Source organism: Myxocyprinus asiaticus, chromosome 2, assembly GCF_019703515.2.
Source record: "Myxocyprinus asiaticus isolate MX2 ecotype Aquarium Trade chromosome 2, UBuf_Myxa_2, whole genome shotgun sequence".
In the NCBI taxonomy this organism is placed as follows: domain Eukaryota; kingdom Metazoa; phylum Chordata; class Actinopteri; order Cypriniformes; family Catostomidae; genus Myxocyprinus; species Myxocyprinus asiaticus.
Genome location: NC_059345.1, coordinates 29,381,185 through 29,396,772, shown reverse-complemented (window position 1 = coordinate 29,396,772; position 15,588 = coordinate 29,381,185). Strand labels below are relative to the sequence as shown.

General features: G+C 39.1%; 2 protein-coding genes across 3 annotated transcripts; both read right to left on the bottom strand.

Annotated features, from left to right (window-relative positions):
* Positions 1-229: 229 nt before the first annotated feature.
* Positions 230-6,954, bottom strand: LOC127414082 (putative uncharacterized protein DDB_G0271982). Of its 2 annotated transcripts, none has more exons than XM_051651818.1 (3): positions 6,716-6,954; positions 1,327-1,851; positions 230-1,027 (listed from the first exon to the last, which is right to left on the bottom strand). In XM_051651818.1, exons 1-3 carry the CDS (start codon positions 6,936-6,938, stop codon positions 648-650), a joined length of 1,128 nt encoding a protein of 375 aa, XP_051507778.1. In that variant the 5' UTR covers positions 6,939-6,954; the 3' UTR covers positions 230-647. The 2 variants fall into 2 exon arrangements, with proteins under 2 accessions (XP_051507778.1, XP_051507788.1); XM_051651828.1 differs by lacking the exon at positions 6,716-6,954 and adding an exon at positions 2,303-3,735.
* An 829-nt stretch (positions 6,955-7,783) lies between these two features.
* On the bottom strand, positions 7,784-14,615 carry gfod2 (glucose-fructose oxidoreductase domain containing 2). The gene is made up of 4 exons (XM_051651840.1): positions 13,871-14,615; positions 10,171-10,544; positions 9,641-9,819; positions 7,784-9,351 (listed from the first exon to the last, which is right to left on the bottom strand). Exons 2-4 carry the CDS (start codon positions 10,424-10,426, stop codon positions 8,665-8,667), a joined length of 1,122 nt encoding a protein of 373 aa, XP_051507800.1. The 5' UTR covers positions 10,427-10,544; positions 13,871-14,615; the 3' UTR covers positions 7,784-8,664.
* Positions 14,616-15,588: the final 973 nt, after the last annotated feature.

The following is a 15,588-nucleotide window of genomic DNA, read 5'->3' as shown; positions in this document are numbered from 1 at the left end:
TTTATGAATTGGCCCCATTCACTTTCATTGTAAGTACCTCATTGTAATCCAGATTTTTGCCTCTTTTTTTATATAAGAAAAGGAGGGGCAAGTCAAAATGAATATTTTGAAGTAATCAATATTATGCCACAAATGCTGTAGACAGCTTAACTTGCATTGAACCCAGAATATTCATTTGAGGCAGGAATATGGGAGTTTATGGCCCAAAGGACTAAGGACGATGACTTGCTAAATGTTACTCTTTTTTTATTTTTATTCCCAGAGCAGAAATGTACAAAAACACGTTAATACATTCACACACTAGTCCATTTCGTAACAATGAACCTTGTTTGGGTTAACACTCATATATACAATATGGGGGTAGATTGTAAGACCATTTTCTAGTTTTGACATTAAAGGCCTTCTCATGGCAAACCTATAATTTACCTGTAGGTAATCTATTATTTGCATGCATGTATGTGCTGCAAGGAGGGTACACTTTCATTCAGCTAAACAAAATACAACTTCCCTTCCATGTCCCCCATTCCCACAACCCCATTACCCCAATCTAAATCAATCAGCTTAAAATAAAAAGGTAAGGAAAGAACTTTTTCCTTAAAAAAGGAATCTTGTTTCCTTGAGACATAGATACAGTATACTGTGGTGTCTCAACAACTGTAAAATCCAGAGGTCTGGCCTTGTCCATGGGAATTTTTCCAGGAATCCAGTTCCTGTTTCTGTTTCTCCAGCTCCTCCTTCTCCCTCTGAAACTCCTCCCTCTCCTTCTGCATTTCCTCTCTTTCCCTCTGGAGTTCATTCTTCTCCTCCGTAAGTGCTTCCCTTTCCTTCTGTAGTGTTGCATATTCAAGCTCTTGTTCACTTTTCTGATTTTGAAGTACTCGACGCTCTGTATCCATTTCACGGAACTGCTGCAGTAACTCCCGCTGCAGCTGTATGCTCCGCCCCTCCTCCTGCTGGACACGTCTTAACGCCTCTGTCAGCTCCCGTTCTCGTTCCAATAAACGCAACCCTTCAGACCACTTAGTACCTAATGGAGAAGGATTGTTTAAATTGTGAAATGAACTGAAAGCCTTTATTAAACCTTGAAATATAGGCACAGAAACATAAGCAGAGTATAACTTGCTGATGTACCATACAGACTGAAAAAGTCACGGAAAGGCTGAAAAAGTTTGTATAGGAGGTAAAAATCTCAACACTAACAATGGATGCAATATTTTTACCTTTACTATTTGAAGCAGTGAAGCAAGTAATTACTTATGGTGTCTACGCTCAAAGAAACATAATTTTAACACAAAATGTAAATATGTACGTTAAAGCAAAGTATACCTGGATATTTGTCTTGGAGGGTACTGCTGGGTGTACGGATATCACGCTTTGGTGACACAAAGTGAGACCTGGCTGGGGACCCGCTTGTTAATGTGGGAGAAGGGGGGTGGTGGACTGGATCTGCAGATTTACGTTTGCTAGGCCGCTTCTGTGGGTGAACCTCAAGTTGCGCAAACTCAGTGGGATGCCTATGCTGTAGATGTCTGATTAGGTTACTTGTACTGCTCTGGTGCTGGATCTTCTCCGTGCACAGCAAGCACATTGCTTTTGACTCTTGGTCAAGCTTCCGATAGTGCACCCACACTGAGCTCCACTTGCGAACACCAGATGCAATTTGTGAGGAATCATCCTCTTGGGCATCTTTCCCATTCCCTTCATCAACAGGACCCTCTCCTTCATCTTCAGGGCCCTCCCCTTCAGTAGTCCCCTCTCCTGCTGCAGCACGGAGTATCCCTCTGATGGCGCCATCCATGTCACCATCTTCTCCAACAGACCCCACCTCTACCTGCTGCTCGTCCATCAACACTGTAACTTGGCACAGAGAAAAGAAGAAATAGATAAGATCCTCTTAACAGAGGTATTGTTTCTACATTTTCAAATCACTTAAAGGAGTAGTTCACCCAAAAATATAAACATTCTGTAATTATTTGCTCACTTTAATGCCACTCCAAACCTGTATGACTTTCTTTGGTGGAACACAAAAGCTGAATATAAAAAGTGAATAAGGACTCCAGTCTGTCGATTAATAATAATAATTATATATATATAAAAATTACCAACAGTCGTTATTCACTCTCAAATTAAATTATATTAATGGAGTATGGCGCTTTTAATCAAATAAGGCGGCTACGTTGATAAACCTCATTGATGTTCATCACGTCTCAACACATTAGGAGCGACATTAGGGTGAGTAAATAAAGACAGAAATTGCCTTTTTGTTTGAACATTTCCTTTAATCCACTTTGAACTTGTAAACCTGTGACATCCACTTTAACTGCTTGTTCCATATTTCCTGTGGGAGATCCTTTGAATTTGAGGAGTGCAGACTTTGAGATCACACTACTATACTATAACAAAAAGCAGAAAAAAAAAAAACTATTCGAGATGGTTACAAATAAATGTACAAGTTAAAGATAAACAGAAATACTTAAACATTTTTTTTTTTTTTTTTTAAATAATTCTCCCCAATTTGGAATGCCCAATTCCCACTACTTAGAAGGTCCTGGTGGTGGTGCGGTTACTCACCTCAGTCTGGGTGGCGGAGGACAAGTCTCAGTTGCCTCCGCTTCTGAGACCATCAATCCACGCATCTTAACACGTGGCTCATTGTGCATGACACCGCGGAGACTGACAGCATGTGGAGGCTCATGCTACTCTCTGCGATCCACACACAACTTACCACGTGCCCCACTGAGAGTGAGAACCACTAATCGCGACCATGAGGAGGTTACCCCATGTGACTCTACCCTCCCTAGCAACTGGGCCAATTTGGTTGTTTAAGAGACCTGGCTGGAGTCACTCAGCACACCCTGGATTCGAACTTGCAACTCCAGGGGTGGTAGTCAGCGTCAATACTCCCTGAGCTACCCAGCCTCCCACCCCTTCCACCCCCTGACATCGCCCTTCTAAGATTTTTTTTGAACATTACATAATCTAGGTCTTCTTTTCGACTAATACTTGTGGTTTGTCTACACAATTATGAACTAGTACCTAAACTAAAATCAGTTAAGTTTATACTATACCTATTCCGTTAAAATTTGCACATTGTTTTTCCATTTAATAAGCTTTGATGCAAGCATGTGCCGCTGTAATAACGGCGACACCTGAATATAATGCAACAACAGCCGAGTTAACTCACTTCAAAACAAAAACAAATGGAAGACTTTGTGAAAGATTTTGTGTTGTTTTTTTTATCATCCTGTTTTGTTGTGCAAAACTTCACTTGGACAAGGTGTGCTCAGATTTGGAAAAGTAGGTGGAAAATAACAGGAGAGCAAGAGAAAAGGAGACAGCCTTCACACTAACTTAGCAAATTTTAGTCAACTGCATTTTTGTTGTTGTTACTCTTTCATACCTTTGCATGATTACACTTATGCTTTCAATAAACAATGCCACCTTAAAATATTGTGTTGAGTTTTCTAACACTGATTTCAACTAGCAATTAAATCAACGCTGTGATACGGAGGATAGAAAGTTTGTGAAAGGTGCAAACGAGGTAGTGCAAAAAAGTCAAATATTTAAAGCACTGAACAAGTATACTTAAACACAATGTCCAAATTATTCACAATAAGCATGGAATGTAAATTATGTTATGATCCTTTTTTTTCCCTGTACTCCCGTTTTATTTTATTTTTTCAATGTACATGGTTTAATGTTGTGGTCATCAAAGCCTAATTTGATGAGACAGTCATATAATTTTTGTACACCTCATGTCTGTTCTGGTCGATGTTTTAAACTAACGCTGAATCTCTTCTTCTCCATAAATACTCTGCAGAGCCTGCACATCAGTATTGAGGAAAAGTTCCTGCAGTGGAAAACCAAATGATAACTTTCAGTGGTTTAGATTATTCAAATACTGTCATTTATTTTGGATTATAGTAAAACTTTGGCTGTTCGTAACAATAAACAGACGTTTATCATGCTATAAATTCACAAAAATTTGCAGTTTACAGCAGATCTTACTATGTAGGGTACCTAGCCAAATAACAGAATAAACTTGACCTGCTGGATCAAAAAAAAAAAGCCTCTGTTTATTACATTTTGTAATATGGAATATTCCGGGTTCAGTTCAAGTTAAGCTTGACAGCATGTGTGGCATAATGTTTTGTTTGTCCCAAATTTGGAATGCCCAATTCCCAATGCACTCTAAGTCCTCGTGGTGGTGTAGTGACTGCTGCCTCCGTGTCCGAGACTGTCAATCCACAGATCTTATCACGTGGCTTGTTGAGCGCATTACCGCGGAGACATAACACGTGTGGAGGCTTCACGCTATTCTCCGCAGCATCCACGCACAACTCACCATGCGCCCCACCGAGAGCGAGAGCCACATTATAGCGACCACAAGGAGATTACCCCATGTGACTCTACCCTCCCTAGCAACCGGGCCAATTTGGTTGCTTAGGAGACCTGGCTGGTGTTAATCAGCACACCCTGGATTCGAACTCACGACTCGGGGTGGTAGTCAGCATCTTTACTCACCGAGCCATCCAGGCCACCTTATGTGGCATAATGTTGATTACCACCCAAAATATTGACTCATCTCTCCTTTTCCTATAAAAAAAAAAAAAAAAAAAAAAGAAAAGTTTTATTATATACCAATTTTTGTTTTATTGAATATTGTTTTACACTGCTGTACAATGTGTTTGCTTTCTATGTTTTAAATTCGGCATGAAATGAAAATTCACCCTATCTATTTTCTAAATGCATGTTATTGATCTTATTGTGAATGATTCATCTATGCATATGTTGTTGTTTTTTTACCTCAATCTTTAATAAAAATTTCATAACTCGATCTTCTGGTGAAACGACAGACTTCTCTCTGGTGACGCATGCAGGACTTCTCCAATCTTTTAGTCCACTTAAACCCCGCCCCTTTCTTATAAATACCACAACCTTGCGTAGAGTTGAACGAAGCATCAGTCCCATGTTGATGAAGATGGCAAGGTGTATTTTCATCTGTTTTCCTTCAAAACTATTGTTCCTTAACCCAAACTTCCTTGGTTACGGGTCAGCTGGCTTGAATTTACATTTCGAACGAAGAGGAATAACGGCGAATTCGTGGTGTTAATTGCTGGGGTGATCACTAATGAACACAGCGCTTGGGATGCCTCTGGAGTTTATTTATATTTTTGAATGCTGTTATCTTGGGATGCACAGCACGAGTAATTGTTTTTTTCCTTTATATTTAGTGTATTGTGATTTAAAACGTTAAAATATGGTTATCTTTTACTCCTTCATTTTTCAATGGCTACAGCCTCTTCGTAAGCAAAGACCACGATGTGCTTGTGTTTATCTTGTCATTTTGATCATAAATATGTTGAGATCGCTGCTCAATTTCACCGATAACCGGCCCTGACTCAGGCACCACGGTGGTAGGGGTGTGTGTATCTGCTGCAAACTTGCATTCACATCTGCCTTCCGTTTCATGCCGACTTTAATATACTACATTTTGTTTGAAAGACCTGTTTGAATGACCATTAGTCATTAATCTTACAGTTCATACAAAATCTTTGTTTAAACACTGGCCCTTAACACTTAGTTTACTAATTTTAAACCATGACCTGCACTGCACATAAATAACTAATATTGGCATTATATTCATGATGTTAGCCAGAGGGGAACTGGCCCCCACAGTGAGCCTGGTTTCTCCCAGGATTATTTTTCTCCATTAACCAACATCTTATGGAGTTTTGTCTTCCTTGCCACAGTCGCCTTCGGCTTGCTCACAGGGGTTATAAATACAATTATGATTTAATTACTTATTTTTATTCAAAATTACAATCATATTTAAATCAAATTACACAACGATGACTCTAAGACTTTATAGATATTACCGTTTTCATTTTCTGTTAAATGCATGATTTTCTGTAAAGCTGCTTTGAAACGATGTGTGTTACAAATAAAAATGACATGATTCATATTAAGAAATCGCGCCCATACGGGGATGTGGCAGATCGTTCATCACGTGACAAATTCGCCTCAAACACAATACACTTCAGATTTCATAGAAGTACATGCACTGCACTGCGTATAACTTACTGTATAAATGGACCGAGTTTAATACTGTTGTTATAACGGACAATTTCGTACGCTTTGGAGGGTTTTCCCCGCAGTTTATTCTCGATTGATTGAGAGGGGGCGCAGAGCACCGTGTATTACTGATCGGAGACACGATTCAAAAGATTCGTTCATTTGACTGAACAAATCCAGTCGAATCGAATTGACTCGGGTCGGTGAAAAAAGCCAAATAGTGAATAGTTCTCCCCTCAAATATGTGTAAAACAGCGTGCAAACGGTGGGCGTTGTAATTTGAAAACAACATGGCGGCTTTGCGACATCAATCTAAACCACAAGCAAAGGACGTATTGTTATCACGATTCGAAAAGGCTCTGTAAAATGAACCGTTTCTTTCTGAAGAGTCGACACTGAATCGCACAATCACAACAGCCACTGTAATGAAGAAAAACGTATCATTTTATTTGCTCCTAGACTCACATCTCGTAAGAAAAATCACGTGCAAAGTAGCTCAAAATACGGAAAATAAGCAATGCCTCAGAACAGTTAAACAAGGGCATCTATTCCAAGTTCCCCAACAGTCTTCCAATAAACACATGAGAGTCTGTTACAGTAGTGTGCACGATGCTCAACACTAGAACATGATTCTTCATACCTTCCACACAGCCGCTGTCGTTTCGCTTGGATGCCGCATCTGTCGCGGGTTTCCTTTTGTCCAACGAAGAAAAATCAGATGGGTGTTTTGTTCGTAAATGGCGAAGCATGTTCGTCGTGTGACCAAAATACAAAACCGTCTTCATACAGAGAAGACATAATACTCTCCTGTCATCCTCAGCTTGGAAAAACGACCAGACTATACTTCGCTTTCGTGCCGCCATTTTCGTACTACTAGGCTTTGAATGCTGAATGACTGATGGCCCTATATGACCGCCCCATTTAGGATGCTATTTAATCTCTGGTAATGTTTCACAGATTGTATCAGAATCAAAATCACATAAGAAAATCATTAAATTAAGTAAATATTTATTGTTAAACATAGTGAAAAATACACTTTCCACAACACACTCTTAAACAGTGCACAGACCAATTCTGCAATTAAAATATACTTCAAGAAACTTTGTGCAGCTTATCAAAACTAAAATGGGTCCAATCAATTGGACGTCAGACTGTAAGTCGTAACAGGTATATTACAGTAAATTACATCTAGTGTCAAGCATAGGAAGTAAATCAGTGCCTTAAAAGGATAATCCAAAAATGAAAATTCTCATCATTTACTCACCTTCATGTCATCCCAGATGCATATGACTCTCTTTCTTCAGTAGAACACAAACAAAGATTTTTAGAAGAATATCTCAGCTCTGTAGGTCCATACAATGCAAGTGAATGGTGGACAGCACTCAGAAGCTCCAAAAAGCACATAAAGGCAGCATATAAGTGCTCCATATGACTCCAGTGGTTAAATCCAGGTTTTCTGAAGTGATATAAGTGTGGGTGAGAAACAGATCAATGTTTAAGTCCTTTTTTCTATAAATCTCCACTTTCACATTCAGATACCTACTGGTTGGAGCTGGTCAAAGGTGGAGATTTTTTGTAAAAAAAAAAAAAAAGGACTTGAATATTCATCTGTTTCTCACCCTCACCTATCATATCACTTCTGAAGATATGAATTTAACCACTGGAGTCGTATGGATTACTTGTATGATGCCTTTATGTGCTTTCTAGAGCTTCTGAGTTCTGGCCACCATTCACTTGCATTGTATGGACTTACAGAGCTGAGATATTCTTCTAAAAATCTTTTTGCGTGTGTGTGTGTGTGTGTGTTCCAAAGAAAAATAAAGTTATACACATCTGTGATTTCATGGGGGTGAGTAAATGACTTCCTTTAAATGTAGCTCGCTCTCTCTCTTGCACACACACACACATATACAGTATTCCCCTTATTCACAGTAGCACTATCTTTAATTTTTGATGAAAATGACAACGAAGCTGTGAAGGATAGACGTAGTCTCTTCAATGACTGTTGTTCCCCTGACGAAACAGAAACATTTTTCCAAAATGTTTTTGAAAATTTGATGTGATCTTGGAGCTTTATACAGTTTTATTCAGCGCATTGAAAAGACTGTAAATGTATCCCTCACAGCCTTGTTTTCATTCACGTCAAAAATCAAAGATGGCGGTACTGTGAATAAGGTTTATATACATGAAAAAACCAGCAGAGCACAGGCTTATTATATTCAGTACTGATAACACACATAAAAACGGGAAGGGCTCAAATTTAAACTCAAAACATCAGATAAAAATAGGCAAAGCATTGAAAGAGTATTTCACAGCTAAGCTTTGTGTTACAGTAAATTAGCTACAAAACCCCTCAAACTACACTTTCTATTCGGTGATACATCTCCAGTGTTTTGCAAGTCACATGATAACTGAAAAAAACATTCAGTTAGTAAGGCCTATGAAATTAATGCATTAAGTTTCAGGCTCATTATGTTTAAAATGTGAGCACTGTTATGTTACTATAAAAGGCAGGTTAATGATGTTAGTAGGTCTTGGGTCTTTTTAGGGATTGAGAATTGTTTATGTTGAATATAACAGTATGTTGTGTTAATTTTGCAGGGTTCTGTGGTTGTGGTTTGGGTCTACATCCTGAATCTTGACCTCCACTGACTCCCACTCTCCAGTGCGATTTGACCGTTTGATGGCATCCACAACTGTCTGTACATAGAGCCCATCCTCAAAAGTGGATGCCATGGAAACAGGATGCCGTGCCCAAGAGCGCCTGTCCTCTTGTGCCTGAAAGGAAAGTCGGAGCTGAGTCACCATGGCGTTCAGCCCACTGACAGATGGTCCTACTCCTCCTCCACCACCACTACCATCATCATCATTCAGTAGAATCTCCTCTACTTGCATGCTGGTCTGTTGGCCATATAGCTCCGTTCCTCGAGCAATGAGTCGCCCTGATGACCCCACAAGCATGACCTCATGCAGATCTGTGCCAGGAAGATTAAAGTTTAATGTCACACTGCAGACCACACCTCCACTCATCAGCAGCTGAAAGCAAGCGTAGTCATCTGCAGTTACAGAACGAATTCCTCCCGCTGGGCCACCTTGATGTACAAAAGTCCGGAGCATTCCATGCACTCGCATAGCCCGACGCCCAGTGAGGTGGCTCAGGAGGTCAATGATACAAGAGCCAACTGTGTGCAGGCCACCTCCCCCCATAAGCTCCTCCCATGCCCAACCATATGATTGGCTGAGAAGTGAGCCTCCATATACACGTGCTTCACACACCTTGCCAAGAAAGAAAAAAAATAAGTGAATGAGTTTATAATTGTGGCTAGTCTGAGATAAGACACACAATAATAAATCCCTCAAGTAGCTTCAAGTATATAATAATTACAAGTAGCTTCTTCTTGGACAGAATCACTCAAGTTTTCCAATAATCAAATGTTTTTAGAGAGAATTACCTATTTTTTAAAACAAACAATATGTTTGTTGCTCAAACATTTTTGACTCTGCGAACTACAAAACAAAATAATATCTGAGATTAATTTTTAGGGTAAATTCCAAATGTAAATACCTGTAAAGTCCCACAATAACCCTCCCCCAGCAGGCGTTTCATATGGACAAAGGCGGGCAAGAAACGCAGAGAATTTCCCATGATACTCATAAGCTGTGGATAATATCTTGCCGCTGTCACCATCTTACAGGCATCTGTCAGAGTAGCAGCCTGATCGCTGATCACATTTTTACCTATACCTACAGAGAAAGAGAGAAATCAGTATACAAGGAAAAAAATAAAACAATGATCAAAACTGAAAATGTTCTTATGTCTAGAAATATTCTGCTTGAAGCAACTGCTTTATGATCACAATCTTACACTACTGGGACTTTAATGTGATCTGAGATGGCATTGGGGAAACATTTGATCAGCATGCAGGAAAAGGGTTCACTTTAGCTTGTGCCAAAAAAGTAAACAGTAGACCAGTAAACACTCTGGTTGAGTCCAGGAAGGAACCCAACCCAATCCCCTGAGTCGACATGGGTGATTAAGATTAGAAGAGCAAGAGAAAGATTGAATGGATTCATTGAAGAATGAATAAGTCTCACCTAGAGCTTTTACCGCAATCTGGCGTGTATGTGGGGGAGGTGTCAATATGCAAACGAGATGAACCTCTGGATGTAGCAGTACATCATCAGTCTGGCTGGTAGAGAAGGGAATGTCCAACTCACTAGCCAGCGACTCTGCCTCTTCTTGTGTACGACCCCAAACAGCCTGAACAGGAAAGCCTTCTTTTTGGAGTAATGGCACCAGGGCACGCACCGTCTGCCCTGTTCCAAATACACCCACGCCCGGCAGCATCATGCTAACACACACGAGCGATGAAGACACTTTCACGTGAACTGGTTTCTTTCTCCCTCACCCGAAATACTCATTCCACACTGCAAATTTCAATCTTGTGTGAAACGAACAGATGCCCAACCTGTGAAAAGAGAAATATAATAAGTACGCATTAGTATTTTTAAAGATCCTGTGAAATCAAATGAATGCTTTTAGTCCATATCTATTAGCTTTAAGGTCAACAATATGCTAGTGTACTTCTAAATGTTGACAAAATAAATTTTCAGAGGATATTAGCATTTAAAATCTGCAGACCCTTTCTCTTATGGCTAAAAAGACATCCATGACGTCACATAGAGATTGAGAAACCTTGTCCAATCAAATGCTTTTTAGAACGAGAATGCACCCTCCCGCTACAGCTGTTCAGTGTGCCTGGATGTGTTCTAACTAGGGCTGAAATGATTAGTCGACGACAACGTCGGCAATAAAAAATTGTCAACAAAAATTTTCATTGCTGAATAGTCGTTTGATCTCATTTAACGTAACATGAGATCACATTAAATTCTAATGATGACACGTGAGAGCAGCACTGCAGTTCGCTCCTGACTGAGGAGAGGAAGAATTACACCGCTCACAGTCCAGATGCACTCCAAACAGCTTCAGGTGATGTAGATCGCAAAGTATGAGGGAATTATAATGCACAAATACCAAATAAGTAAAAACAGAAACACTCTCATTGTGGAATAAATGGAGCTGGAGCTGCCGCTCCGCTGAAGCAAAACTTGCGTGTCGAGCGTCTGTTTCTTTGACAGATGAGCTGAAGGCCACTGTCAAAGAAACCTGGGCTTTCATACCACCTCAGCAGTGCCACAAACTGATCACCTCCATGCCACGCCGAATTGAGGCAGTAATTAAAGCAAAAGGAGCCCCTACCAAGTATTGAGTACATATACAGTAAATGAACATACTTTCCAGAAGGCCAACAATTCACTAAAAATGTTTTTTTTATTGGTCTTATGATGTATTCTAATTTTTTGAGATAGTGAATTGGTGGGTTTTTGTTAAATGTGAGCCAAAATCATCACAATTAAAAGAACCAAAGACTTAAACTACTTCAGTCTGTGTGCATTGAATTTATTTGATACACGAGTTTCACAATTTGAGTTGAATTACTGAAATAAATGAACTTTTCCACGACATTCTAATTTATTGAGATGCACCTGTATTTTAAAATATCTAAAAATCCTTTAAAAAAAAGATGCAATCACCTGAGAAGCAGCATATAAGGTATTTAGACTTGCTTTTAGAGACTAGATCTTGAATGGAAGTATATTTTGTCTTTACTGCACTCGCAGAAGTATTACAGTCAAAAAAATACACTTATATACAAAATACACTTATTTAAGATTCTCTTAAAGCAAGTCTAAATATCATATGTTGCTTCTCAAGTAAATGCATCTTGTTTTAAGGATTTTTAGACCATTTTAAAATGGAAAGCAAGACAAAAACATTTGATAACAATGGGATTTTTTTGCAGTGAATTTCTTTACTGAATTAAATAAGCAGTATTTTTTCTCATTAATTCAGTGAATGTCATTTAGAGGTATTTTTAAAAGATGATTTTGTCCTCTTTAATGTTAGTAAGCACGTTTAATACAACCTTTTAAGTCAGGGCACAAGCTGAATAATCGGTTAAGAGCTAATGATTAATCGTTGCAATAATCGCCGAATAGTCGAATAATCAACTAAAATAAAAATCGTTAGATTAATCTATTATCAAAATAATCATTAGTTGCAGCCCTAGTTCTAACTTGCGCTAATCATGCCTTCGCAGGGCATTTCGAAGGGAGCACAATCCATGCTGTAGGGTGGTTCCAAACAGAATTTCCAATAAGAATCACTTAAAAAGTGAGTTTTGACTGACGACCTTTAAACCATCTGAAGCTCTCACAGTGGAGGGTAATTGTCTTTAAAGGGAATAGGACATAGGGATGATCACTTCTGAATGGGACGTGCCAACATCCAAGGAAAGTTGCTAGATTTTTTTGTGCAGCTGGAGGTTTCTTGGGATGTACAGCTTGGGTAAGTGTTCTTTATTCTTTATGCTTAGTACATTATGATTCAAAACATGAACATATGATCTTTTACTCGCTTGCTTCTCATTCACCCGCATACATTTGACTTTCACAACGGCTCCAGCCTCGTGGTAAGCAAAGACCGCGATGTGCTGTGTGTGTTTGTTAGCTGATTATGGATTAATGTTGACGGTTAGATCATTGTTCGGTTCTCAAGTCTTTGGAGAAGCTAGCCAGTTTTGAGATCGCTTCTCAAGTTTCCCCGGTAAGCGGCTCTGACATGAACAGCTTGGTGGAAAGGGGTATGTATGTGTGGCTGTAAATTAAAGCCTATTGGCTATTTCTAAATGACTCATTCGACATGTCCCACCCCCACTTCCTGTTTCAGTAGGAAATACGTCAAAACACCATATAGAACTGTGCTTGTCAAGGCACTTCACAGGGACTTTAAATAATCTGCAAACAATTGAGTGCCTGACTGGGTGTCTGTCTAACCAGGTTATATGTTGACAAATAAAATGTAAACCCTATAATGGAGCTAAGCTATCTAAACTGTCCGAACAGTGTAGCAAACGTGCCAACATTTGAGCACAAAGTTAAAATTAACCTCAGGGCCATTTCAGCCTATCATGATCAAAACACAATGGAGATAAGAAGCTGTATCACCCCACTGTTATCAGTGTCTCGAGTGACAGCTGTCAGATACAAGCCTGCCCTTTGCTGACTTACCAGCTGGCATGCAAATTAACTTACATCCCAAAAGCTGTGCACCTGCCCAACATAGGCAAATGAGAAGCTTGATTGTATTTCTTCTCTTGACTAAGCACAAGGTAGTTCCTTTTAGTTCGACAAGGCTCAAAGAAACATCTGATTTGCAAACATAGTAAATAGACTACACCAAGAAAGTGAAGTTTTCAAAACGGCCTTTAGGTTTGAGCGTAAAGGTAAAGGGCACTGCCCTCTTGAACATCCCAAATGAACCGATATGAAAGGATACGTTTGTCAAATTACGTCATTTCCAACAAGAGATTTTAACGCTAACAATTTTGTGCCCCATCTAAGAGGCAGACTATAATTAGAATCACTTCCTTGAGCTAAACCTACCATAGAAACGCCAGAGACCCTCAGAGATTAAAGAGATATTTTATTTTATATATATATATATATATATATATATATATATATATATATATATATATATATATAAGAAACACTGGAAACCAGCAAGCTTGACAGCTGAAGAGTAAACACCGATTTACAGAGTCCCTGAAAGCGTAACTGTGACTGGAGCTCAGCCATACACAACCAAAGATAAACGGAATCATTCTTCACATATTTTGTGCTCGTGCCAGTTCAATGCCTCGTTATTAACTTGTTAATGGATGTAACTTACTGTACACGAAGCCTTCTGATGCGATGGCGCCTGTGCTGTTGAGACTGATGATGGCCAGAGGATGATGATGATGATGATGATGATGATGATGACCACCTCCCTCCCTCCCTCTCTGATCAGCACTAGGTAATGCTCTGAGCTCTCATGCCGAGACTACTGGTCACGCCATCTCAACAGCCCGAGAAACAGGGGAAAACACAGGACAAACCCGTCACACTTCCCACCCTCACGACGTTTTGGGCATTCTTCGTCTGTCTTGAAACCAAAGTAAGCTGTTTCGTGTGTGATTCATTCGTGACTCTGCTGCTGTGCTGCTTACTACTTGCTGTGTGGAATTACGCGCTAGTAAAGCTAAACACTCGAGGTGATATGCGCATGCGCGCCGCCTCTTTCCGCCGTGTTTTCTGCCACGCCCATATTTGAAAAAGGAAGACAGCGCATAAGAGGCTGTTCATTTTTCATAAGGCTTCAATTTAACTCCTAAAACCTCCACATGTGTTGACTTGCCATTGAATGCCCCCTTTTCAAATTATCTTTCTCAGACATTAATACGAAAAAAATAAATAAAAATAAAATGCATCTCTCTTGGACATTGCTAACAATAAATGTAAAAGCAACGTTTAAAAACGATACCTCTTTATCTTAGGTACAAACTGCAAATGCATATTTACGTAGTGCTTGGGGCTTATCATGAAGATAAGCCCCCTAGATTGACCTTTGAGCAGACTAATGTTTTTTTATGTATTTATCTATGATGTAAGCATGTGCTACATACAAACATGTGTGATAGACGCATAATTTTAGATAACGCTGAAGGTCTAATAATAAAATGTATCAAAACTTGTATCCATTTACTGTATAATGTGAGATGATACCATGTCATGCATTAAAGGGAAGTTTTGATTTATTTAGAATTCAATAAATACTTTTCTCAGTTCAAGATAACACTAGGCAGTCTCATTGTCAAGGTATTTTAGTTAGTGTTGTAATAGGTTACACTATCTGTGTTTTAATCATACAACCTCAGATGCTGGATAAGAGCATCTGCTATAAATGCCTTAAAAGTGCACTCATTAATTTTTTCCCCCTCATTTAATATGTTTTATTTCTAAAGAAATAAATTGTAATTTTTAAGTATAAAAATCCCTACCGCTTACATAAGGACTCCAATCATATTGGTAACCTTAATTGGTAAAAATCTGTTTTAATACATGGAAAGGTTCCCCTCATGGGGGCTGCCATGTTAGGATCATATTACTACTCAATCTCAGCAAAAGCCCTGACTATTAAAAGACTATTAACTACTGTCCTCTTACTAGTTCTTCTTTTGCACATATCGTAATGTGCACCACGTCGGTACAAACAAGATTTCTATTTATATATCCTTATTCTACATATTATTTGTCTGTCTTAGTGTTACGTATCTCTAGATAGTTAAGTATCTATATTGCCATTTTCCTGTATTTGCCAGTATGGGTTGCCATATACATTGACATTTGCACACTTACCGTTCTGTCAGTTCTATACAATGTCTTATGGTCAATGCTTACTTGCACTGTGCTGAAACATATACCTCACTGCCAATTTGCACTTTACCATATCTATTTATGAACTAATTTTTGCAATTCTGGTTGGATGCTAACTGCATTTCATTGGCTTTGTACCTGCATTCTGCACAATGACAAGAAAGTTTAATCTATTGTAATATAATCGAATCT